Raw genomic sequence first — 27,258 nt, 5'->3', positions numbered from 1 at the left:
ACAAGTTATTTTTTAGTCCAGTAACAGTTCAAAAATTAATGTTCCATATCACAAAATTAATGTCTCATTTTGGCAGGTGTGGTTTTCATGACAAGTGGGAGGAGGAGTGCGAGAAGGGCTCTCATCAGGAAGCCATATCCATCCAGGATGTTCAGTGAGCAATTCTCCTTCCTGAACTTCAGTGAAGAACAATGGGTGAGACATTAACACTTCAATAAGGACGTTCTCACTGAAATCTACTAACTGATGCAGCCATAACTGTAGCCTGAGAGCAGGGCAAAGATAGCCTCCAGGCTGGAAACAGACTCATAGTTAGCCATCCACTTTTGCATAAGGGAGGTCACTGAGGCTCTCTATTCAAGGAGACCTAACACCATTTCATTCCCTCTTTCCAGGGAGAAGTAGGCAAAGCGAACTTAAGGCTTTGCTTTGATTGTGGACTTCCCCATGATGCAGGGTGCCATTGACTGCATGTACATCACTTTGCGGGTGCTGCATGTCAACTCTGCCACATATCGAAACCAAGAAGAACTCCATTCCCTCAACGTCATGCTGGTGTGACCATAAGCAGCGAATCATGCAGGTCTATGATCGGTATCCTGGCAGCAGACATGATGTCTCCATTCTACGGCAGTCGCAACTGTGTTTCACCCACCAAAACAAATCAGAGGGTGGCTACTTGGCAACAAGGGCTATTCACTGATGAGATGGCTCAAAACACCTATTTGCAACTCGTGCACACACGCAGCATGGATACAATGATGCTGCCACATGAACTGTGATAGAGCAGGCCACTGATGTGCTGAAACAACAATTTAGTCTGGATCGCTCTGCAGGTCTCAACTGAGTGGATCTTAATATCCATTGTAGTCGGCTGAGTATGGCACAACCTCACCATCATAACCCTTGCTGCTAGCTATCAGGCACGTAGCTGTGGAGCAGCAGGAAGAGGAAAGAAGGCAGCAACCTAGACAATCCCTTTCCGCCCAGGCTGTACATGAAGAACTAATTGGATTGAGATACCAGTCCCAACCTAGACAGTCCCAGATACAGTAACCGCAAGGCCAGATTCCCATTCAACAACAGACCCACACTCTTCACATTCAGCAATAACCTGCTCACTGAGACTCAGTTTGGGTTCTGCCAACGTCACTCAGTTCCTGGCCTCATTACAGCCTTGGTCCAAACATGAACAAAAGAGCTGAACTCAAGAGGTGAGGTGAGAGTGACTACCCTGGAGATCAAGGCAGCATTTGACCATGTGTGGTATCTAGAAGCCCTAGCAAAACTGGAGTCAATGGTAATCGGGGAAAATTCTCTGCTGGTTGGAGTCATACCTAGCGCAAAGGAAGATGGATGTGGTTGTTTGAAGTCAATCATCTCAGTCTCAGGACATCACAATGGGAGTTCCTCAGGAAAGTGTCCTAATCCCAACCATCTTCAGCTGCTTCATCAATGATCTTCCCTCCATAAGGTCAAAAGTGGGGATGTTCGCTGACGATTGCAAAATGTTCAGCACTATTCGTGACTTCTCAGATACTGAAGCAGCCAGTGTAGAAATTCAGCAAGACCTGGACAATATTCAGGCTTGGGCTGATAAGTGGCAAGTAACATTCGCGCCACACAAGTGCCAGGCAATGGCCATCTCCAACAAGAGAGAATCTAACCCTCTCCCCTTGATGTTCAATGGCACCACCATCGCTGAATCCCCCACTATCAACATCCTAGGGGTCACCAATGACCAGAAACTGAACAGGACCAGCCACATAAATGCTGTGACTTAAAGAGCAGGTCAGAGGCTGGGAATTCTGCGGTGAGTAACTCACCTCCTGACCTACCAAAGCCTGTCCACCATCTACAAGGCACAAGTCAGGAGTGTAAGTGAATATTCTTACTTGCCTAGATGGGTGCAGCTCCAACAATACCCAAGCAGCTCGACACTATCCAGGACAAAGAAACTCACTTGATTTGGACCCTATCCACAACCTTCAACATTCACTCCCTCCACCACTGATGCACAGTGGCAGCAGTATGTACCATCTACAAGATGTGCTGCAGCAATTCACTAAGGCTCCTTCGACAGCACCTTCCAAATCTGTGACCTCCACCATCTTGAAGGACAATGGAAGCAGATGTAGGGGAACACCACCACCTGCAAGTTCCCCTCCAAGCCACACACCATCCTGACTTGGAACTATATCGCTGTTCCTTCACGGTCACTGGGTCAAAATCCTGGAACTCCCTTCCTAACAGCACTGTTGGTGTACTTACACCCCGAGGACTGCAGCAGTTCAAGAAGGCAGCTCACCACCACCTTCTCAAAGGCAATTAGGGATGGGCAATAAATGCTGGCCTAGCCAGCAGCGCCCACATTCCCCGAACGAATAAAAAAAAATTCTGTCACTGCCTTCACATCACTGCCTTGGACACAATACCAAAATAAAAGCCACCACAAAATAAACATTCCAAAACAACTGTATAAATGAAATCATGCCATACTGCATACAAATGCAAACTAATCATCCTTGTGCATTCCCTTAGCACCTGTTTTCCATATGCCTTTGCCTGTCCTACTGTTTCTGTGCAGTGTTACTCAAGTGACTGCAATATGGCTGGGTGGAAGGCTGCTGACTTTTAGTAGGAGAGGCTGCAGATGGCCTTGCAGGACACCCTCAAGTAGCTCTTGGCCTAGAAGGCCCAGCTTCAAACTGCACCATCTGAGCATGGGTGGCAGCAGCCTGGGCTGGCTGACTGACGGGCAACAGCACAGGCACTGCAGAGTGGCAGGGTGGGAGGACGAATGCTGTCATCCTGACAGAAGACAGCAGACCCATGCTCCATGGAGTCACTGCCACTCCCATGGGACGGCAGCGCCTCAGTAAGCCTATTATTTGTTGGAGGACAAATTGCTGGACTGCTGTGACATCTTGCAAGCTCCCTTGAGCACTGGTATCTGCAGCCGTGATGGCAGCAGTCTGAGTTTTCAAGGCAGCAAGCTGTCCTTGTCTGACTTCAGTCTAATTTTCCATTGCAATGATCAGACTTCTCGTGGAAGCTGCCTCTGCTGCAATGGAAGCTGAGATTTCAGCCATCAGATGCTGCATCATAGTTGGATCCACAAGTGTCTGAATGGAGTTGGCCACCACCTCCACACTGGAAAGGATGATCTCTAAGCTTTGTGTCATGTTGGTGCCAGACTCCTCCATGCTCCTTGACATTGAATGCAGGCTTTCTGGCAGGCTTCCCAATGCACCAAGCATTATGTTGTGCATTCCCATCAGTGTTCTTCTGTAACCTGCCCCAAAGTGCTCATGAGTCCTCTACAGCAGAACTGGTGTGCAACCTGGCCCTCCAGTGAGCTGGCCCTTGTGCTATCCTTTCCTTGGCTGCAGGTCACTCATGCCATGTCTCTCACCATGTGCAGATCCCACCTCTAATCTATCCTCTGAGATATGCACAGTGTCAGCATCTGAACATGAAAGCAAGTAACTGTGCTGTGTCTTCATCATCGTTCACTTCTTGCTTTTCCTCCACTGCCTGGCCAGGTTTCATGCCTTTAGAATTTCCAATATGGGCCAGCACCATCTCCCTTGGGGGTTAGCACATGCAGGTATGCCTGTTAGCCCCCGTCCTGCCCCACAACCCCAGTTAACTCCTGCTGCCTTACGTGCCACCTTTTCCTGTAACAGAGAGGGAATGAGTGCCATGCAATCTATTTGGGTGATTTGGCTAGCATGGATGAATAGCTGGCAGTGTGTGTGGCACACACTGAGCGTGGCAGGCTAGCAGCAGTGCGAAGTGTGTGAAGGTACAATCAAGAATATGAATGCCAGATGTGACTCCTGATTTATAAGAGATTGTGGTAGGTGAGTGATGTGAATGTAGTGAATTAAGGAGCGTCTAAGATTAGTGGTGCAGTTGTAAGTATATGGCATTTGAAGATACAGTTACTGACCTTGACCACTTGAACTTGTCTTTGAACTTGTGGCACTGCATCCAAGTCCTCAGGGTTAGACTCCTGACATTGACCTCCATAGCTACCTGCTCCCACTATCTTTGGACTGTGTGTCTGGAGGGGCTTCTGGCCCCTTGCGGATATAGAACATCTCTCCTCCTTTCCACCTCCACCTCCAGGTTATTGTGCAAAAAACTGGGAGCCCACTCTCTCCAATATTGCACCATTCTTCACAAGTTTCCCAGGTCAGATTCACTTCCTGCACTCCTCCCAGCACCTTCTCCAGACAAAATGCACCTCCTCTTTAAGAGGTGCAGGCCTCTGCAGTGCAGGTTAGCTTTAAGCAGTGCTAGGAAGTTATGATTTTGGGGCCCCTGTGATGCTTGCAGCCAATGAACAGTGTGGTTAGTACTGGCTGCATGCAGCAATCACACTAATCAGCAGGTAGCATGAAGAGGGCAGGGTACCTGCATTTCAATCAACAGGCATGGGTTAATCATGCATCACGATCCGCACACCCATTTTCCAGGGCTATCCAATTTAGTCCCCTAGGTGTCCTGGCCAATATTTATCCCTCAACCAACATCACAAAAACACAAATTATCTGGTTATCACAATGCAGTTTGTGGGATGTTACTTTGTGCAAATTGGATGCCATTTCTAGCATTACAATGATGACTATGCTTGAAAGTTTCTTCAGTGGCTCTGTAAAGCACGTTGAAATGTCTTCAGGTCAAAAAAGATATATAAAAGCAAGTCTTTCTTTTTAAACTCCACTTACTGTGAATATGGTTTGTCAAAACAATAAGGTAAACCAGACTAAAACAAATCAAATGCATTACAATAATGCTACATGCTTCATCAGTGACAGGACGAACTGTCCACAGATTTCTTTACTCAGATTGACTGTAGTTGCAAGAAATGTTGGTAACTTAGCACTAATTCGACTAGTTTTGTAATCACTTTGTTCTCTGGTACACATTACTTTTTACAAAGTATAAGCTCTTAAAAGCAAATCTGCAGCTAATAATTCACAGTTTCTGACCAAATATTCTATATTAGAAGTAATTCAGTTGACTGTTTCAAAATAAAATGACCCAAGTTGCATTTTAAAGACATTTTTGAACATTTGGAATCGTTGTCATTCAGTTGTCCCTTCCTAGATCAGAGCAAATTGGACAAATTATGTCTGATTGGTGCATTCGAAGAATTTTTCATAGTGGTAATAAATAACTGCACAGTTCCAAAGGAACCCCGCTTGATGCTCATTATTCCTAAGTTTAATGCACATTTTGTTACTAGTTGAAGACGCGCACCTAATGATTCTATTTTTAACAAATGCTATGGCTCAGTCAGTGTCAGCGCAGTTGGCTTCTACTGTTCACCTTCCAACTAACCACAGACAGTGATTTTGTTTAAATTAATGTTTCAGCCTCTGAGTTTTGTTTGCCAAACAGACAATGACAGGTTTTCTCATAAGTTTAAAACAAATGATTAAATATTTATTAAACAATAATCACTTGAAATGTTCACAACACCACCCATGCATACATTCACTGTCTCATGCACACTGAAGTGAAGATAGAAGGGAAAGGGTAAGAGGAGTTAAGAGTTCAAGGTGTAAAAATCAGTTGTTTCAGGAAAAACCTGTGGGATCCTCTTGGAAGGTGAGTTTTTAAAATTGCAGGCCTGTCTGCTGACTGTCTGGTATTTGCTGGGTTGCTGAAGACTTCTGGCACTTCACTTCAGTTTGAAGATGGTGCTGATATTCTTAGTTCAGTTTTCACAGGTGAAGGAGTGGTTTAAAAGGCACCACTGGAAGCGTTAGCTACTGCCGATACTGCAGAGGCCTAGACCCAGGCCCAGCGGTGGAATCCTGGACCAGAGGTAGGTGAGGCGGAGGTCGCTGGGGCCAGTCCAGAAGGCCCCAGCGATGGGGGTTGGGGGTGGTAGTTGTTCAATCCAGGGGAGGGGGAGCTGGGGGGGGGGGGTAAAATTGTTCCTGGTGGGGGTCCTCTGTGGGCCACAAATTTCCACAAAGGAGGACCCCCCAAGCCCGCAGGGAGGGCGCATTTTAAAAGGTGTCCGCCCCACATGGCGGAGGCACACCGCTACCTCCCCCCCTCCTCCCCCTCCCGCCTGCTGGTAAAATCCTACTGGTGGTGGAAAGAGGCCCTTGATTGGGCCTTAATAGGCCAGTTAAGTGCCTCAATTTGCCTCTGGAGTGGGAAGGCTGTCGCTTTGGCCTATCCCACTCCAGGGAGAATTGCTGGGTGTTGGGGATAGGACAGCCCCTCTGCCCTGATGGCCTCGCCCCCCCCACCCCCTGCCGCAACCCCACCACTTGTTGCGAATATCCATGCACCCACCTCTAATCCTGCCTCGGGGTGGGCCCTAAAATCCTGGCCATAGATTCTGGGAGTGCCTTTGTCTTAGTTCACTTTGTGTCTCGCTCACATCCATATGTGATAAGCTGTATCATTTCCATGTACATAGGGTGATTGTAGTTGGTTGTAGTTCCAGTAGACGTGGATGTGTATTTTAGTGCAGGAGATGGTATAGATCATGTGACTTGTCCTCCATTTTGTTGACAGCAAATGTACAAGTCTTTTAAAATTGTTCTAATTTTTTGACTCTTCAGTTTGTTTCTCTATTTTCATCACTGCACTTCTTGTGGGTGTGACATAAAATGCCAAAAAAAGTTTTTTTAAATATATTTCATGTTAAAACTGGTAGTCTGAGATAGAGCTACAACAACTTACATTCATACAGCAAGTTTAATGTAGTAAACATTCCAAGGCACTTCGATGGCAGAAAGGATTTAATAGAAAAATTGGAGGACATATCACGTGACCGTAGTTCTGGTCAAAAAGGTGGATTTTGAGGAGTCATTTGAAGTTGAGTAAGAAGATAACAAGAAGTGCAAGGGGTTAAAAGAAAGTTTCAGAGCACGGGGCCTGGACAGCTGAAGGCAATGCAACTAATGGTGAAATAGAGGGAAGGAAAATGCAACGGTCAGAGTCAGAACTTAGAAGGCACAAACTGTCATAATGGGTTGAAGGAGCTTGCAGAAGTTAAGTAAGCCAAGCACAGGGAGGGATTTGCAAATAATAATCAGGATTTTGAATTGCACGAGTTGAGAGATTCATAGAATGGTTACAGCACAGAAGGAGGCCATTCAGTCCATCATGTCCATGCCAGCTCTCTGCAAGAGAAACTCACCTAATTCCACTCCCTTGCCTTCTCCCCGAAGCCCTGCAATTTTTTTCCTCTTCAGATAATTATCCAGTTCTCTTTTGAAGGCTTCAATTGAATCTGCCTCCACCACACTCTCAAGAAGTGCATTCCAAATCCTAACCAGTCGCTGTGTAAAGAAGTTTTCCTCATGTCGCTGTTGCTTCTTTTGCCAATCATGTTAAATCAGTGTCCTCTGGTTCTGGATCCTTTGGCCAATGGGAACAGTTTCTCCCTATCTACCCTGTCCAGACCTCTCATGACTTTGAGCACCTCCATCAAATCTCCTCTCAATATTCTCTTATCCAAGGAGAACAGACCCAGCTTCTCCAACCAATCCACATAACTGAAGTTCCTCATCCCTGGAGCCATTCTCTTGAATCTTTTCTGCACCCTCTAATGCTCTAACATTCCTCCGAAAATGTGGTGCCCAGAACTGGACGCAATACTCCAGTTGAGGCCAAACTAGTGTTTTATACAGGTTAATCATAACTTGCTTGTTTTTGTACTCCATGCCTTTATTTATAAAGCTCCGGATCCTCTATAGTTTATTAACCACTTTCTCAACCTGTCCTGGTACCTATACTCCCAGGTCTCTCTGCTCTTGCACCCACTTCAGAATTGCAGCCTTTAATTTATATTGCCTCTGCTTGTTCCTCCTACCAAAATGAATCAGTTCACATGTTTCTGCATTAAATATCATCTGCCACTTGTCTACCCATTCCACCAGCTTGTCTATGGTCCTCCTGAAGTTTATCACTGGTGAAGTTAGGAGTGATTGAGGAATTGGACTTTGTGTAGCAAAAGATTCAGCCAACAGAGTTCTGGGTAAGTTAGAGCTTGGAAAGCTAACAAGATCATTAGAGAAGTCAAGCCTGAAGGTGACAAAGGCAAAGGTTTCAGTGGTGAGTGGGGGTGGAGGGGATGAGGAGGGTGCTTGAGATGAAGTCAAATGTTACAGAGGTGGTACTAGGCAGGCTCGGTGATGGTGATGTACAAGATCTGGGAGACAGTATTTCCAGATCTGGGACACAGACATGTGTCCCTTGCTGAGGAAGAAGGGGGAAAAGGAAGTGGGTTGGAGATAGTGGTTTGCTGTTGAGGAGTTTGGCTTTAACCCTCAAGTAATCCTGGAGTACAGAATTATTTGGCCTTGAAGAGGGAAATGCAGTACTGATTAAGGTGATAAAGCCAGATCTGATACTGTATGAGCAGACCAGGTGAGTGTCACATGAGCCCAATTGTAGGAAATGAATCAGGGGAAGAGCAGGGATTCCACGAAGTTCTCTTGGTGGGGATGAGGTGTCAAAGAAGGTGACAAGGCAGCTATTCAGCAGTGATGTGGCAAGTATAGACTGGAAAAAAGGAAGCTGTGAGTCAGAGATTGTGTTTATTAATAAACTAATCTAGACACAGAATTTTTGAAAAACACAATGTAAAAATGAGTGTGCTGCTTTTACTAAAAACCTTACTCTGTGGAAATATAGTAACAATCAATACTCTCCAACAACGAGTTTCCCCAATCTACTATGGAGGTCAGTAAAACACAATGCCATCATCTCTGCTTAGGTGAATATATTTTGAGTAACTTTCACAGATGATGAGAAAACAATATAGACCTCTACTCTGTCAATAGCTTTTATGCATTCCTTATAAGCAACTATACTTTGGCCTAGATTCCTGCAAATTTACAACTAAACTGAAACCATCACATCTGATACAGTACTCCTGCTGTTGTGAGAAGCTTCACTTTTTTTTTCGAATAGTGGATTTTAAAATGGAGTTCTTGGCCCAGTGAGAATTAGAGATAATAAATGGGATTTACTGTCTCCAGCACTAGGTGGAAATAATTCCACACTGTTTAGATTCACTGCCTTGAGTAATCTTGAGCGTTGTCATCTTTGGGGTGAAGACCAATGCTGAAAAAAGACTTAATAAATCAGTTAGTAGTCATTAGATGATACCAAACTTGCGTTTTAAAAGTCTGCAGACGGTCAGGGATGGGAAGACTAGTGAAGTGGTCAGATGCAGATGATTAATTTAACAGTCACCCAACGTTCACTAATCGTCTTATGCAATGAGTTGTTTATTTTTCATTCACAACTTAACAAACTGGTTTCCATGTCGGAACGTTTCAAGGTACCATTCCAAGAAAAGATGCAATCTATGTAATACAATCAGAAAAACTACAGACAGAAGTACAGTCCCTACCATTTATGCCATCCTTGCTTATACCGGACCTATATCGGGTAAATGGTGCTAACTGTACGTCATCACCATAGACATCAATTACAAAGGTGCCACTTGAAACATAGTAAGAGCGCCAACTATTTTGTGCAGTTCAGTAATTAATTTTTAATGGATGACTCTTTTATGGCTGCATCCAGTCAACATCTCACATTGCAACATTAACTGGCAGATGTTAGAAACATAGAGACATAGATAGAACCAAGACATTGTAGCAGAAGTTGACCTGATCTCACGTTATCAGCTGTTTGAAGCAACCAAAAGTCCCCATTACTTCCCATTGTTGTTAATAGTTAACAGTGCAAATAGCTGATGGAATCTTCAGGGAGTGTCAATCAGCTGTTCGCACGGTTAACAGCTACAGGAGGCCTGCCACCTTCAGTCACCTTGTCGTCTTTCCCAGATTGACTGAACTCTGGAGAAACAAAGATAGAACTCAGTGTAATCAGTGGAATCAAGGGCCACATCACAAGTTCCCAATTAGAAAGACATAGTACAACATTCATATAGTGCCTTTAACATAAAATGTCCCAAGACATTTCACAGGAGCATAATAAAACAAAATATGACACCAAGCCACATAAGGAGATACTAGGTCATATGACCAAAGGCTTGCTCAAAGAGGCACATTTTAAGGAGTGTCTTAAAGGAGGAAAGCGAGGTCGAGAGTGGAGAGGTGTGGGGAAAGAATTCCAGAGTTTAGGGCAGAGGCACCTGAAGAAACGGCAGTGCAATTAAAATCAGGGATGGTCAAGAGACCTGAATTAGATCAGCACAGATATCTCAGAGGTTTGCCAGGCTGGAGGGTATTACAGAGATAGAAAGGGGCGAGGCCATGGAGGGATTTGAAAACAAGGATAAGCATTCTAAAATTGAGACATTGCTTATTCATGAGCCAATGTACGTCAGCAAGCAAAGAGGTGATGAGTAAACTTGCTGGGTAACAGAGTTTTGGATTACCTCAAGTTTAGAGAGAGTAGCATGTGGGAGACCAGCCAGGAGTTTGTTGGAATAGTCAAGTCTAGAGGTAACAAGGGCATGAATGAGGGTTTCAGCAGCAGATGAGCTGAGGAAAGGGCAAAGTCGAACGATGTTATGGAGGTGGAAATAGGTGATCTTATTAATGGTGCAGATATGTGGTTGGAAGCTCATCATGGGGTCAAAAATTATATCAAGGTTGCGAACAATCTGAGTTAGTCTCAGACAGTTGCCAAGGAGAGGGATGAAGTTAGTAGCTAGGGGACGGAGCGGGGACCGAAGGCAGTGGCTTCAGTTTTCCCAATACTTAGTAGGAGAAAAGTTCTGCTCATCTTGTACTGGATGTCAGATAAGCAGTCTGATAACTTAGCAACAGTGGAGAAGTTGAGAGAGGTGGTGATGAGGTAGAGCTCAGTTGACCACACCATAAACAAATGCATAGAAAAAAATCATTGTCAGGGAGGTAGCAGATTCAACAAATAGATGAAAAGATTTCAGAACATTGGAAGCAAAACTGAAGAAAAGACACAGGCATGCTCCTCACAGAGATGGAACCATACCCATAGTCATCAAAAACTGAAGAAAGATCTCAGCCCATTCCATTAGAAAATACCAAAACAATATTAAAAATAAATTAAGTAAAGAAAGTTTACACAGTTAAAACAGGAATGAGGAATCAACACAAGTCCAAATTTATAACAGCCACAGGACAAAACGCTTATAGGGCGACAACCATTAACAGTAGTTCAAAATGGTTCACTATAAAATAGCAAGCATTATCAGCACCTCACGTCAAATAACCTGCAACACATCTACAACAAAACCAGATGCGAATCTACACAGAATTAGCAGCTCATTATACAATAATATTAACAGGAAGTGTGAGACTCCTAAATATCTGTCAGAATCTAGCAGCTTCCCTGAAACATAGCAGAATGCTTAAGGTGATTCAAATCAGTAGACTGCCATGTCCTGGATGAATTATACAACATCACTGAATATAGGAATAAAAACAAAAATCTATAAATCTCATGTTACAGCAATCTTTGCAATCCGCTCCCATAAGGCTCTATTAAGGACAAAATAAGAGTTTAGGTCTCAATGAAGCAAGTCACTTAATCATGGCAAGAATAAATACTTTGATGATTCTCATGAGTATGTAATAATGAGTATATGTTTTATGAATCTTCATTAATTCATTAAATGCCAACAAAGAATGCATACATAAATATTTCAACGTTTGGTACATGTAAATCCCTGTAAGGAGAATAATCTGCAGTAGTTGCAATTTTTTTCAGTCTGAGTAGCATTGCCTGATAAACACAAAATGGAAAAAACTACAGATTTCAAAAGCACCCTGTATAATGTACAACATTCTCACATAGTCCAAAATTACTTTCCCCATCTAGATGTTGCAACTACCAACAGTGACATAGTCTAGGCTGAAACTGTAGTGCCATACTGAAGGAGTGCTGCAGTGTCTTACTGGATAAGCCAGTAACCAGAGGTCTTGTATGTCATCTGTTCTTTCTGTTATCTTAAGTAACACAATGAGGTATGTGGATTCCAGTTCCTTGAAGATCTCTAATAGGTTTATTAACAGCTGAACTAGTATATACAATACAGAGCAAACTATTTACAGAACCTTTGTCTAGGGTGCTACAGTTGCAGAGTGACTATGACTTCCAGCCACCTGACAATACCTGGTACTTAGCTCATTAGCATACTGAATTCTTAAAGGGATGTCTCTCTTAAGGCAATTATACAACATTGTATACTTTCCAATGATTCCACTGGATGTCAGAAATCCCATGGCACAAAGAAAAACCAGGAGTTCCCCTGACTTCCTAGCCAACATTTGTCCCTCCAGTCAGCATCAGTAAAAACAGATTAATTGTCATTTATCTCACTGCTGTTTGAGAAATCTTGCAGTCTGCAAAATTGCTGCTGTGTTTGCTTATATAAGGAAAATGACTGCAATTCAAATAACTAATTGTATATGAACTGCTTTAGGATATTTCTGAGAGACGGATCAGGAGTTTTATCAATTTTTTTTCTTAAAAATATTTTCACAAACACAATTGATAGATGGATCACTGTCATTTCAAGGACATCCTCTGGACTGAGAATGTGAACTCTTATAAGATAACTGGATGTGTAGTTACACAACAGAAGGCCTGTGGAGGGTCACAGAAAAATTAGCACATCAGATCCTACACAGCAATGACCGACTACAATTAATTCTACCTCATTCTAATTATGCCGCTGCAATCAGGTACTGCACAACTACAGATCATACAAAACTGAAAACTTGCATTAAATAGCAATTCTGGAATCCTCAAAGGAAATGACCTTTGGAAAACTCTAATGGAGAAGTGCATTAAAATTATAATGTATAGAAATGTTGAGAATTTATCTTCTAACCACAGAACAGAACCATTTCTGACTAGAACAGCATTTCAGACTCGGAAGGTTCCGGGCTCAATCCCTGGTCAATGCTGAGTTAGATAATAGCTGAGACAAAGCGATGGAGGCTACTACTGGCCAGAGGATTCCTGGCCTCGGAAGAGGAAAACAAACTGAGGATTTCTATCTCATGATCTCAAAGATAACAATGTAAGGAGTTGTGCTGATCTTGATAGTCCAACAGAAGAAGGGGTTATTAGTAGGAAGATCAGCCTACTAACTGCAGAAATTAAGATGACATGGGTGCCAATCAGTTCATCCTTACTGGGACTTGTATTTTAATTTTTCATATAATCGGGTAATGTAGAAATATGTAAATTATCACATGATGGGATAAGAAAGAAGATTCCTAAGAAAGATGAAAGCAAGATATTTACATCCTCACCCATGTCAATCATTGGAAGCATTGTAAAATTAGCCATTAGTCACTAGTCTGCAGTTTAATGATGTAAAGCTATACAGATGAACAAGATGTGACCTGTGTATCAAACGCAGATTGGGTGACTGATTTGCAGAACACCTTCGCTCAGTCCACAAGCATGACCCCGAGCTCTTGGTTGCTTGCCATTTTAATTCACCACCCTGCTTCCACACCAACATTTCTGTCCTTGGCCTGCTGCAGTGTTCCAGTGAACTACAACACAAGCTCACGGAACAGCACCTCATCTTCTGATTAGGCACTCTCTCGTCTTCTGGACTCAACATTGAGTTTAACTATTTCAGAGCCTGACTGCCTTTTACATTTTATTTTATTTTATTTTAATTTATTCCATTTTTTAAAAAATGGGCTTGTCTTCAATTTGTTTTTCAGGTTTTTGCTTTTGGACAGACTGTTCATTATTCTGCCATTAACACTCTTTCTGGACTAATGCTTTGTCTTTTCTGACACCTCCATTTGCCTTTGTTCCATGACATCTTTGTTATTTAATCTCTCCTGCCCTCTGCCCTATCACACACCTTTACTTTTGTTCTCCCCCCGCCCTTTTCACTTGCTCTAAGCCTATTACATTTCTAACCTTTGCCAGTTCTAATGAAAGGTCACAGACCTGAAACATTAACTCTGTTTCTCTCTCCACAGATGCTACCAGACCTGCTGAGTATTTCTAGCATTTCTCGTTTTTATTTCAGATTTCCAGCATCTGCAGTATTTTCCTTTTACTTTTATGTTGTTATTATATGTCTGGCAGTATGCGGATGATGTCACCAAGATACAGAATATAAATGGGGAAGAAGAAAAGTGTAAAGATGGATTTGTGATGGTGTGTAGCTTGCCTTATATGAACATGCTGATAAGGAGAATATGGATCTGAAGGGTTCAATCAACCTCAATTCAGAGTTCAGGAGTATCCAACCATCAGGTGTGGCTATAAGTTCAATATTTTAAGTGCACGTGTAAGTACTATTGCATGCACTGTACGCTTAATAAAACTATGACCGCTTGACCTCAATATTTCAAGAATCTCATTGATTTTTGAGCAACAGAAATAACATCTTCTAATCATAATGAAAACCCATTCTCTAACACTAGAGGAAGTCACATGCTATATCCATATTGTTAATAATGACCTCGGTGTGGAATCAGCCTTCCATATCAGGAGGAAGACATTTAGGCAGTGGCGACCATAATGCTTTTAGATTCAACTTGAAGACCCAAGCTACTACTGCTAACAATTTAAAGCTTGTTTCAGATTATAAGATGGCTAATTTTACAAAGATGACCAACAACTTGAGTGAGGTTGACATGGTGAGTCCGACTAGGAGAAATTAACTGCAGCACAAATGAAAGCATAATAGTTTTAAAACCATTCTTATGCAGAAAGTAGCCACAAGTGTGCCCAAAGTCAAAAGATGAATATGTGGCAAAACAAAAACACTACAGCTAACTGGTCCAAGACAAATTAAACTAAAGTGAAAATATTTGATCAGGTGTGAGGTAAATAACTCAAATGAATCAGAATAAGTACTGGATTCAGCATTTTATTCCCTCACAGTCCGATCTGCTGAAATCCAATTGCTTAATAGTTTTAGTTATCTGTTCTGTCCTCATTTTAACCTTAAAATGAACAACTGTATGATTACTAGAACTCAAATCTTCCCATACTTAAATTTGGTATTAGTTATTCCCAAAAATTAGAGGCAAATTGAACGTTACTTTCCTCCTTTTCGGTTCTCTCACTTGTTGCTTAACAGAAGATTTTTTAATAGTTCAGTAAACTCTTGCACCTACTGTAAGTTGCAGAGGCATCAGGAAGATTAAAATTCCTCGTGTTTACAATGGACATCATAGCACTAATCTCCATCATGGCCTCCCACAGCAGTACATCAACCTCCATTTTATTTTGTGGTGGCCTGCAATATATTCCTACCATTAATTTCATCCTCTTTAGATGTTCCAGATCAGTCCAAAGATGCAGTACCCAATTTTCGGTTTCTTTCTCCGAGCGATATCTAAACCTCTCTTGGCTCCTGCCTTAAATGGCACCACACCATTACCTGAAGCATGCATAGCCTGAAGATTTGTTCCACATTCATTGTCTTGCTTTAGCGAAGTTGCAGTTACTCTATTGTTATCTATTAGCTCCCTATCTCTTATTGCTTCTAACTCACCCATTTTATTTTTTTATGATTCCGACAGACATGCAAATACATCTTAGATCTTTCTTGCTGTATTCACCTGACTCATTCCTGTTAATTGTTCCACATAGTTATCTACTTCCCCCACTTCCCTATTTTAAATTTTTCCCAAGTGTTATTTATCCAATGATCCATGATGCATGTGTCACCCAACAGTACAGACATATATCTCTTTTCCCAGATGTGATCTCCAGAGGCTAAGAATTTGAACCCTTCCTTCCTATCCCACTCATTAACCTGTCTAATCGCTATCATTCTAAAAGGTTTGCTGTATGATATGGGAGTAATAATCTCTTTTGCAGGATCTCCATTCTATTCCTATTTACATCATTGTCTCTCATGTAAACCATGACCAGCGATGTCTCCCATTCCATCCTAAAATGTTCACCATTTACATTGTATTGAGGAAGCAACACTCCTTTCAGGACTTCTGGTTATGCTTGCCGTAGATTTAATCAATTCCTCAAAATATGGAGTCTCCTAACATAATGTTATCTATAATCTTAGCTGTTCTGTACTACCCTGTGCAACCATTTGCTGCTTTATGCTATTGTACTGCTTAATATTATCATCCCCTGAGGTTCTGTCCCTGATCACCTCCAGGGCTGAAAATTTCTGGACATCTTTAGTTCCACAGCTTTTCTCTGTTTCTGCCTACTCTTTATGAATGCCCAAGGGACTGCGACTCACTTCTTTCACGATCTTCCTCTACCTCAGTAGCAACAATCTAATGGAAAATCTCTTGCAGATTATTTTCTTCTTTGTATATAGTGTAGAATGTAGATGGTTAGTCCTCAAAGCCTACAATTCATTTTTGAGGGTTTCAATTAGTTAGCACGTTATGTAAGCGCATTCCTCGTGTATATTTTGAGAATTCAGGATGGCCTATATTCTGCTTGTCACACACATATTCAGTCATTTCCAATCAGTGGCAAAGGGAGTTTGATCTGTAAGTTTTTTTTTGGAACTTACCTTTATTGAATAATTTCTCCCCCAGTTCTAAATCTCCCCAACTCCCTTAAATAAAAAAAAAACTTGTCATTCGGTTATAGGTTTCCTCCTACCTGTTTCATTTCTTTCTGACTTTTCCTCAATGGACCTTACTCTCACCTTGATAACAATATGAATTAAGGTTTCAGCATCAAAATGGGAGGATTAGGAATGGAGGGACATGAGATTTTGGAGATAGAAGAAAGCAGTGGGATATGGGGTGGAATCTGAGTTTCCAGATTCTGCACCACAAGCATTAACCTGAGGTGGTGGTCCAGGGTCTGATGAAGATAAGGATGGAGACAGATGGGTGTTTGTGGGGCCTGAAGTGCATAAGCTTTATGTTAGTCAAAATTTCACTGGAACAAGTTAAAACCTATTCAATTGGAGCGTGTGGCGACAGCCTTGAGTTCAGTGCTTGAAAGTTCCAGTGGCGGAGGCTAGAAAACAGGTCAGCTATTCTCCTGAAGTAAAAACAAGAAATGCTGGAACCACTCAGCAGGTCTGGCAGCATCTGTGAAAAGAGAAGCAGAGTTAACGTTTCGGGTCAGTGACCCTGCTTCTCTTTTCACAGATGCTGCCAGACCTGCTGAGTGGTTCCAGCATTTCTTGTTTTTATTTCAGATTTCCAGCATCCGCAGTATTTTGCTTTTATTCTCCTGAAGTGTTAGCTGGTCCATGGGCCTCCGGGAGTGCCTCAAACTCGTAAAAGAAAAAATCTCCTGTGCTTCTTTCGTCTGCAAATTTCAAAACTGTACTTCATTGTTGTGCAATCAATTGCACTTTGAAACTGACCTTGCAAATTTGCAACTCCCCTTCCCCAGCACAACCAATAATCATCAACTCACAGCCCGAGCAATGCTAGATTACAGACACTCCCAGTGTTGCCAAGGGTACAACTGAAGGAAATACAATGAATGGTGTATTTTCCTCACTGACACTAGAGTATAATATGCCTGCCCAGAGGTGTTGAGAGTTCCATTCCAAAATCCAGCCCAAATCTAAAGTACTGGAGAGCTTGCTTTTGTTTAAAAAGCAATTCTTTTTCCTCCAATCCTCCATTAATCTAATCAAGGTGTGTAAAATGAGAAAGGAAATCAATAGGTTAGGTATCAACATAATCTCTAAAATATTTTGGAGTGCGCACGTGATTTGTTTAAGCATGTGGCTGCTTTAACCTTTACTGCACAGTCCCACACAAGCAGTAACTTAAAGGGGCAGACTTGTGTCCTACCTTATGCGGGAACCCTCGGTTTGTTGTGCGATCGTGCAGCTTAGAGGGAGCATTGGTAGGTTCAATGAAACAATTATGTCTCATGGGGAAATTCAGAATAAAGTGCTATAATTTTAAAATTAGATCCGGGCCAGTAAAAATAGAATCAGAAAGCACTTTTTCACACAAAGTATTGTGGTTATCAGGAACTCAGTCCCACAAATGATCCTAGAGGTTACCATTGACCAGAAACTGAACTGGAGTAGCCATATAAATACCGTGGCTACAAGAGCAGGTCAGAGGCCAGGAATCCTGAGGCGAGTAACTCACCTCCTGACTCCCCAAAGCCTGTCCACCATCTACAAGGCACAAGTCAGGAGTGTGATGGAATACTCTCCACTTGCCTGGATGGGTGCAGCTCCAACAACACTCAAGAAGCTCGACACCATCCCAGCCTACTTGATTTGCGCCCCATCAACAAACATTCACTCCCTCCATCACCACCGCACAGTGACAGCAGTGTGTACCATCTACAAGATGCACCGCAGCCACGCCCCAAGGCTCCTTAGACAGCACCTTCCAAACCTGCGACCTCTACCAATTAGAAGGACAAGGGCAGCAAATGCATGGGAACACCACCACCTGCAAGTTCCCCTCCAAGTCACACACCATCCGTTCCTTCACTGTCGCTGGGTCAAAATCATGGAACTCCTTTCCTAACAGCACTGTGGGTGTACCTACCTCACATGGACTGCAGCGGTTCAAGAAGGCAGCTTACCACCACCTTCTCAAGGGCAATTAGGGATGGGCAATAAATGCTGGCCTAGCCAGCGATGCCCACATCCCATGTGAATAAAAAAAGGCTGTGGCTGCTGGTTGAGTTAAAATTTTCAATCAGATATAGTTTTTATTATTTTTTTTTATTTAGAAATACAGCACTGAAACAGGCCCTTTGGCCCACCGAGTCTGTGCCGACCAAGAACTACCCATTTATACTAACCCTACAGTAATCCCATATTCCCTACCACCTATCTACACTAGGGGCAATTTACAATGGCCAATTTACCTCTCACCTGCAAGTCTTTGGCGGTGGGAGGAAACCGGAGCACCCGGCGAAAACCCACGCGGTCACAGGGAGAACTTGCAAACTCTGCACAGACAGTACCCAGAATTGAACCCGGGTTCCTGGAGCTGTGAGGCTGCGGTGCTAACCACTGCGCCACTGTGCCGCCCGTAAGGATGTCAAGGATATGGAACAAAGGCAGGTAAATGCAGGTCAGGTACAATTCAGCCATGAACTGATGGAATGGAATGGCAGGCTTGAGGGACTGAATGGTCGACTGCTGTTCCTATGTTCCGATTAGAGGTGGATTTGTTATTGCTTCCTCTCTCTCCTGTTGTCTGATGGACTGGCTCCTGAAGTGTCAAGATAAGCCCATTCATTCTTTCCAATCTAGTATATCCAGGGTTTGTACTTCCTACCTCACCAACATGAGGTATCCAAACCTCAGCTTGTGCGCCAAATTCAGCCAACTTCCGATCTTCAAAATGCCCAGAATAGTACTTCACGATTTCAATAAAGACCACCCTCTGCCTCTCTCCAAACAGAAAGCACAACCATCAGAATCCTCTGATCTGACAGCAGGAAAAGAAATGAGAAGAGTGCTACTGGTTCTCTCAGTGATAGGTCAGTGGACTGAGCCACCTGCTCTGAGAACTGCTACTTTCCCCCTCTGGTCAGGATCAATAGCATGATAGATTCCCCAGACAGGAGGGTTTCTGGAGACAGGTGCAGTATGCCAAAGCACCACACTCGCAGTAAGAGGGCTGACAGTAATTTGTGTTCCTGTTAACAGCTTAACTGTCTCTGCTGATGGTTTGTTTCTGGATAGAAGTGCTTTTCATTCATAGAAATAACCCGATTCCTTGTGAACAAGGAGGATGGCTTTTGCTTGCCCATCCTGAACCAACACAAATCTAAATGTATTTAGTCTCACAAAAGGCTAGTGAATCAGAGCATGCCAGCACTTTTGCTCACCCAACAGACTCTGCCCTCTAACCAACCGGAAGACTCCAAGTCCCAAGCATCCCCTCATCACAATATATGGAAATATAGCTAAAATCTCCTTCAATCAAATCTTGGCCAAAGCTGATGCCTCTAACTTGCCAGCTCATAACAGATAGAACGAAAGAAAGAGAGAGAGAAAATGAAAGTGGAGAGGAGAGAAAGAGAGGCCAGGGATGAAAGCGGGAGAAGCAAAGGGCAGTGACAGAAGTGAAAGACAGAGGTGCAGGAGAAGGAAAAGGAACGAAGCGGGAGAAAAAGAGGGGAGCGAGGGAGGCGAAGGAGGAGAGCGAGGGAGGCGAAGGACAGAGGTGAAGGAGGGGAGCGAGGGAGGCAAAGGAGGGAAGCAAGGGAGGGTAAGGACAGAGAGGCGAAGGAAGGGAAAGCAAGAAGGTGGTCAAGAAAGTCACAGGTTGAACGATGACTGAGAAGCAACGGAAAAGCAGACATGCAGATGCAGGAGAGGAAGAAAAAGAAGACACCTACACAAATGAAGGAGGGAGTAAGTAAATGTCAATAAGGGTACAGACAAAAAAGGAGGTGCAAATACCATAGTCTGCTAGCTCCAAGAAGTTCAAAATAGATTGAGAAGTTAGACAGCATTTAATCATAGCCACTTTTATACCTATGCTCATTTTGGTCTGATTCTAAGAGATTGGCATGGGTGAAGGGCGGCTGGCATTTACAATATTAAATCAAACCCCTTTATCCTCCTGGCTGAACTGTAGACTCACAATAAATTGAGTTTACGATTTTGGTGTCAGGATAGGAGAGCTGGATTTAGCAGTGTGATTATTAAGTGTCAGCTCATAGATCCTGGTCTCCTGAAAATGAGCTAAACAAGCATCAGTATAAAAGTGGCTATGATTCTGCTGAACTCAGAACTGATTTAATCAGACATACTCTACCTATCTGTTGTGACACACAGATCCAAGACACTGCTCCTCAATCTAATCAAAGATCTCCATACAAATACAATGACGAAGCTAGGGTCAGCGGATGCAATTCACTTGTTATCAACTGCATGTCTGGTTTAAGACAAGGATGTGGCTATGCATCCTTTCTCTCTCTTTCTCTCTGCTGCTGTTGATGGACTGCCTGAAGGGGTGTGTTGAGTATATCATTACTGAAAAGATAGGCACGTTCACTTTTTTTGATCTGGAATACTCCGACAATATGGTTGTATTCACTAACTGTTCATCAATCACCTTCCCACACTGCAAGCCGTCAACTAGACAGAACATAAGCTGGGTCTACAGATCTCCTGGTTCAGAAGAAAAGCATAAAATGTGATTCCAGGACCACAAATACAAGCCATTAGCATTGACAGAGAAGGTACGACTCTTATTGTGTCTGCCTGGACAGCTATGTTTGTTCTTCACGCTGATGTCCTCCCATCAGAATGACTGCCACAACTATAACATCAGTAACGAGAATTAAGAGCTCTCACATCCTCTCTCAGTTCAAACCTCATCTCTAGAACAATTGCCTGCTCCCCATTTTATTTCAGGGCTCCAAGACCAGGACAATAAAAAAACTCTCCAAGATTTCTATGTGCAGTGCCAATCACTTCCTGGGTATTTGACTTTGTCCAGAATGTAAGACATCACCTCAAAAAATTAGTTACTTCATAATGATTCAAGCCATTCATGTTGTCTTCTTTAACCATGTGCCATGCCTTCAGCAGTCTCCCATAAGGTCCCGTCTCAGTATGCTGTTACGATGCAGAGATCATCTCAACATCTAATGTAGCAAGAGTCCAACCTTACTCCACAGGATTAATTAAGTCAAGAGAGACACCAACCTGCCAGAATAGATATTCTGTACAGTCACTGTGCAGGATTTTTGACGAGACTGGAGGTCGCAACAGACTATAGCCATCTACGTGACTTAATAAAGTTAATTCTCCTGTAGGCAGTGATTCATTTAGTGGTACAGTTCTCACTGCTCAGTATCAGGAATGAAAACTGATTTTCATTTTCCCTTTCCCAGGTTGGGGATACGGAGGCTAATTTTGGTTCTCTCACTTCTGTCCTGTCTCTGACCAGGAATTAAACATAAGACATTTCCTGGTCTATTTGACTCAGTGCCACACTACACAGTGTATTTATTCACTTAACTATTTAGGCAAATAGCCAAATATAAGTTTTTTTTAAAAATCAGGTATTTTCTGAATAAATATGAATGCAGTACAATGAACAAAACAAGTTCAAATATTTACATTTCAGATTTTATGTCACAAGTGCACTGCAGCTTTATTGGAAATCAGTGGTGGAACATTAATCTTATTTTTAATCGAACTCATATTTGGCTCTGTTTCTGAACTCTATACCAACCTTCAGAATCCAGTAGCTTCTCGATGCCAAGATATTGTTGGGCCACAGTAAAGGCATGATCCAGTCTCTCATTTGCCGACTCGAGTTTTGCCACATCCTTCCAATTAAAGAGGTCAGGTCTGCAAGTACAATGGAGAAAATTATAAAGTCACTCCGAGTTCTCTTTCGATTGAAATCAATTCCACTTTAAATTACTACCTAATATTCGAACACAAAAGGGCTATTAGTTTAGAGGATATCTATATATTGCAACTCTCCTAATCCCAAGTCCCTCAGTTTAAAAGACCATCGTGAACCTGCATTAGGATGTCTATAGTGGATCAGTATTTTGTAAATATTTAAAAGGTCAACATCTTGGGGGAGTGGGGAAATTATTCCTTTTTAAATAACTTTTAATTATTTCTGTTTAAAACATATTTTTATTCTCCTCTAAACAGAACATTTTGCAGCCAACAGGGTAAGCAGGAAACCTACCCCCGACACATTGCCAAATGTTACACGGTGACCAGTGCTGTGAAAAGCTTCCCTGGAGTGACTCACAAGCAGCTTTGGCCACTCTCGTTCAACCTGCAGAGATGCTTCAAATATTCACTTAATGGCTGCCTGTGATGAAGCAGCTGGTGAAGAACCTGTGTTTCATTATTCTATGTCAGAGCACACAGGGCTACCAACTGGACAGCAGTGCAAGTTTTACTTCTTGTTGCACAGTTCTTGTGAATACCAGTAAGAGCCTGATGCTTAAAACCATCAGAATTAACACTAGGGGAAGGAGCAAGTTGTAGTGGGTTGAGTGGAAATGCTCTATCTTCAGCAGCGTAGTCATCATTGGTAGTTTTACATTGGAAAAGGGGAGGGGGCTGAATTTTATAAAAGTAACCCAAGCAGTACGTAGGGTGGAATCAAGACATGATCCCATGCTAATGATAAATGTAAAGAGTTATTCAGCGAGAACAGTAACACTCCTTAATACTGTGTTATGGTTAACTTGCATCTATTTCACATTGTAAAAATGCACACGTTGTTGTTTTCTTATCAATTTTCTCCTCTCCCTCAAAAGGCATCAACATTGCTGACAGCATGACTTAATGGCGACTGATTATATTTTTGCCCAAAATTATACTTTATGCATTAAATTTGTAAAAGGTACATTCCAATGCAATTCAGGTTTGACCTTACCTAAAGTGAATGACAGGTCAATTGACTAAATACAGCACATGGCACTCTAGGATGCCTCACTCCACTTACAATGCAGTTTGCATTTACATTCAAACATTTTATGATACATACAGCCCAAGGCATTTTGGATGGATATCAGCCCTTTCGTGTGCTACTGCGAGAAAGCCATAAACTGTGATGTTTCCCCATTGAGCCTTTGCGCTGGCTGCACCAAGCTTCAGTGCATTCCTCAGCATAATAGTCCTGGACCTTGGAATGTGCCAATCTGCAACACTTGGTTGTGGACAGCTCCTCGCATTGGATGACTAACAAGTTTTGAGCAGAACAAAGAGCATCTTTCACTGAGTTAAGGGTTCTCCAGCAATACTCGATGTTTGTCTCCATGTGTGTCCCTGGGACAATCCATAGAGCACAGAATGCTGTGTTACGGAGATGCTTGGGATGAACTTTGTCAAAAAACACTGAATCTCTTCCCAGACATTCTTTGCAAACACACCTTCCAGAATGAGATGGGTGATGGCTTCTTCCCCACCATAGCAGCCTCAAGGAGAATGTGCAGTGGCGCTGAGACTCATGGGGTGCATGATGAATCTGACGGTGAGGGCCCTTCCCACCACCAGCCAAGCTACACTTTGGTGCTTGTTTGAAAATTCTGATAATGAGGCATTTTGCCAAATGATTTTGATAGTCTATTAAGGGAACCAAGCAACAGGATCTACCATCTCCTTTTTCTGGAGGGCCTCAAGAATATCATGTCCAGACCATTGTCTGATGGACTTGTGGTCAAAGGTGTTTTTCTGCACAAACTTTTCCGTGCAGGATAGGCAGTTATGGCACAGTCCAACTAAATAGAGTGTTCCACAGCAACGTGGCCAGACCCATCCTTCATAACACCAGGGACAGATAGAACCTCAGCACATAGTGGCACTTGGTGTTTGCATACCGAGGATCCATGCACAGCTTGATGCAGCCACACAAAGGTGGCCATCAGGATGAGGGCGATGTTGGGTTTGCTTTCTCCCCTTTTGTCTGAAGGTTTATGCATCGTGTGCCCATGGACATGGTCCCTTTTCAATCTCTAGATAAAGTGGAAGATGGTTCAGGTGGCTGCCGCGATGCAGGAGCGGGGAATGGGCCAGACCAGCATTATGTACAACACAGAGAGCACGTCGCACCTGATAACCAGGTTCTTACCTGCAATGGAAAGGGAGCATTGCTCCCACATTTCCTGTTAACCTTTGACTACAATCTACTCCCAGTTCTTGGTGCATGCCTCGGCCCCTCCAAACCATATTCCCAGCACCTTCTGTTGGTCTGACTTGACAGTAAAGGGGACGAAGGATCGGACAGCCCAGTTCCCAAAGACCATGACCTCACTTTTGCTGTGATTTACTCCGGACCCTGAGGCCCATTCGAACTGGTCACAGATGTTCATTAATCTTGCAGAGTGGCAGTGGATCTGACCAGGAGACAGCGACGTCATCCATGTACGGAGAAGCTTTGACCTGCGTGCCTCCAGTGCCTGGGACTGTCACTACTCTTATGCTCGCAAGCTACCTGATGGACTGGGGAAAGGGTTCAATACAACACAGGAGCAAGACAGAGTGGACAGTCTTGCCTGACTCCAGATTTGATCGGAAAGCTTTCCGATTCCTGCCCATTGATTAAAACTACACTACTGACCTTTATGCAGAGCAGTTGGATCTAATTACGGATTTCCTCCCCAAACCCCATTTCGGAGAGCATCATACATCATATACGTTTGCGATATTCTATCAAAGGATTTCATCTGGTCCAAGCTGATTAGACTGGTGTCCACCCTCCTGTCCTGTACATAGGCGATCATAACCCTGAGTAACACAAGGGTATCAAAGATCTTCCTCCGATTACAGTATAGGTCTGACCCGGTTGGATCACCAGTTCTACAGTCGACTTGACCAGATTGGTGACGACCTTGGACAGAATTTTGTAGTCATGTTAAACAGTGAAAGAGACTGCCTGCCAATTTCTGGTCTCTTCCTTTCCTGCTTCTGTTCATAGTTAAGGGTGAAGATGCCTTTCCTCATGGATTTTCACATGCTGCCAGCCAAAAGCATACACTTTTTCACTTCAGCAGGTCTAGATATTTGAGCTTCAACAGTGTCAGTTGGCTAGCAACTGAAGGACAAGCTCCATCAGGCCTGTTCCTGATCTCACCTGATACACATTTTACTGAAAGTAACTGAAGAGTAAGCAGAAGGAACTCTGGCTGATTTGCCTCTCGCTAATCCAAGGGCATCCAAGTCCATGAGAACATCCCCATTGCTACTCCAGTTGACATCAACAAAAGCAGCAAACTGAATCTGGTCTGAATGGCTCAAGTACTCAGTGGAAACCTCACTGAGCCATCAGGGGATCTAACTTGCACAGATTTTTGAAAGAATGTCAATAAGAAATTAAATCTAAAATCTGCCTACGATTGAAAGGGTTGATGCTAAATGTCACAAACTGGGAAATGTATTTATTTATTTATTTAGAGATACAGCACCGAGTCTGTGCCGACCATCAACCACCCATTTATACTAATCCTACACTAATTCCATATTCCCTACCACATCCCCACATTCCCCTACCACCTACCTATACTAGGGGCAATTTACAATGGCCAATTTACCTATCAACCTGCAAGTCTTTGGCTGTGGGAGGAAACCGGAACCCGGCGAAATCCCACGCGGTCACAGGGAGAACTTGCAAACTCCGCACAGGCTGTACCCAGAATTGAACCCGGGTCGCTGGAACTGTGAGGCTGCGGTGCTAACCACTGCGCCATTGTGCCGCCCTGATTGTGCTGATTTATTTTTAATATGAAAGAAAATCACCAGCGGCTTTCAACAGACGTGTCCATACTTCAAAAGGACCTGAATATAACTTCCTGAATTAGTTAATACTATTGGAAAGTTAAAGCCCCTGTCACAATAGTAGTGACAGAAGTGTCCATCACAGCTAACAATTTATTGATAAGAAACTTTGTTGAAGGTTGATGATTAACAGCAATGTTCTTTGTAACTAACATGAAATGCTGGTCTCTCAGAAAGGAAGGCCACTGCTCTATTTCCTTGGATCATGTTGCCTCATCAACCAACTAGCCTGCCAATTGTGCATTCTTGTAAGCTCTAATCAGCAATTAGATTGCTCTGATATGAAAGACCATCACATGGTTGAAGGTCACAGTTTTTAATTCTGACACTTGGTCAGGATGTTTTCGACTGCTTATTCATTATAAGAGAATTTCAAAACTCTTCAATGAATGAGCATAGCCTTTCCACTTTCCATATTGAGAACGGATGTGGTAACAATTGTATGTGAAATCTGGTAAGCAATTTAATATGATCAGGGTTAACTGTTGTGCCTGGGCTGTGTTAATTTAGTATTGCAATGAGTGAAAGACACTGGTTTCAGATTGCAAGGGCTAATTATGGAAGTGGTCTTTAGCTGTTTGCAGGAGAAAATGTAGATGATTAATTAGATTTGATTAACCAGTTGACAGTTAAGAATGTCAACAACTAGTGGTTTCTCAATGAGTCATTAGATGAATCACCACAACATATATGGAACCTATTTACATGGAATTACTAATAAGGATGGTAAGCAGTACTTCCACCTCTATTCTATTGCTCATCTCTCCCCTTGTCTCAGTCCATCTGTTGTTGAAACCCTCATTCATACCTTTGTTTCCTCCAGACTCGACAATTCTGGTACTCTCCTGCTCAATCTCGCAACTTCCACTCTCCATAAAGTTTAGCTCATCCAATATTCTGCTAAACATGTCCTAACTTGCACTAAGTCCCATTCACCTATCACTCTTGTGCTCGCTGACCAACATCATTTTGCAGTCAGGCAAAGCATCGATTTTAAAATTTTAATCCTTGTGTTCAAATCCCTCCAAGGCCTCAATGCTCCCTATCTCTGCAACCTCTTTCAGCAC

The 27,258-nt window shown here is 42.8% G+C and overlaps 1 protein-coding gene across 5 annotated transcripts in view; it reads right to left on the bottom strand.

Annotated features, from left to right (window-relative positions):
• dmd (dystrophin) overlaps positions 1-27,258 on the bottom strand; it is a 1,950,296-nt gene that overhangs the window by 1,551,946 nt on the left and 371,092 nt on the right. For all 5 annotated transcript variants that reach the window (XM_068040560.1, XM_068040554.1, XM_068040555.1 and 2 more), the window contains exon 7: positions 22,119-22,237. In XM_068040560.1, the coding sequence (XP_067896661.1) occupies positions 22,119-22,237 (119 nt within the window). The remainder of the gene's footprint in view (positions 1-22,118; positions 22,238-27,258) is intronic.

The sequence above is a fragment of the Heterodontus francisci genome, chromosome 10 (genome assembly GCF_036365525.1).
Source record: "Heterodontus francisci isolate sHetFra1 chromosome 10, sHetFra1.hap1, whole genome shotgun sequence".
Lineage (NCBI taxonomy): Eukaryota > Metazoa > Chordata > Chondrichthyes > Heterodontiformes > Heterodontidae > Heterodontus > Heterodontus francisci.
This window is presented reverse-complemented; position numbering and strand designations above follow the sequence as displayed.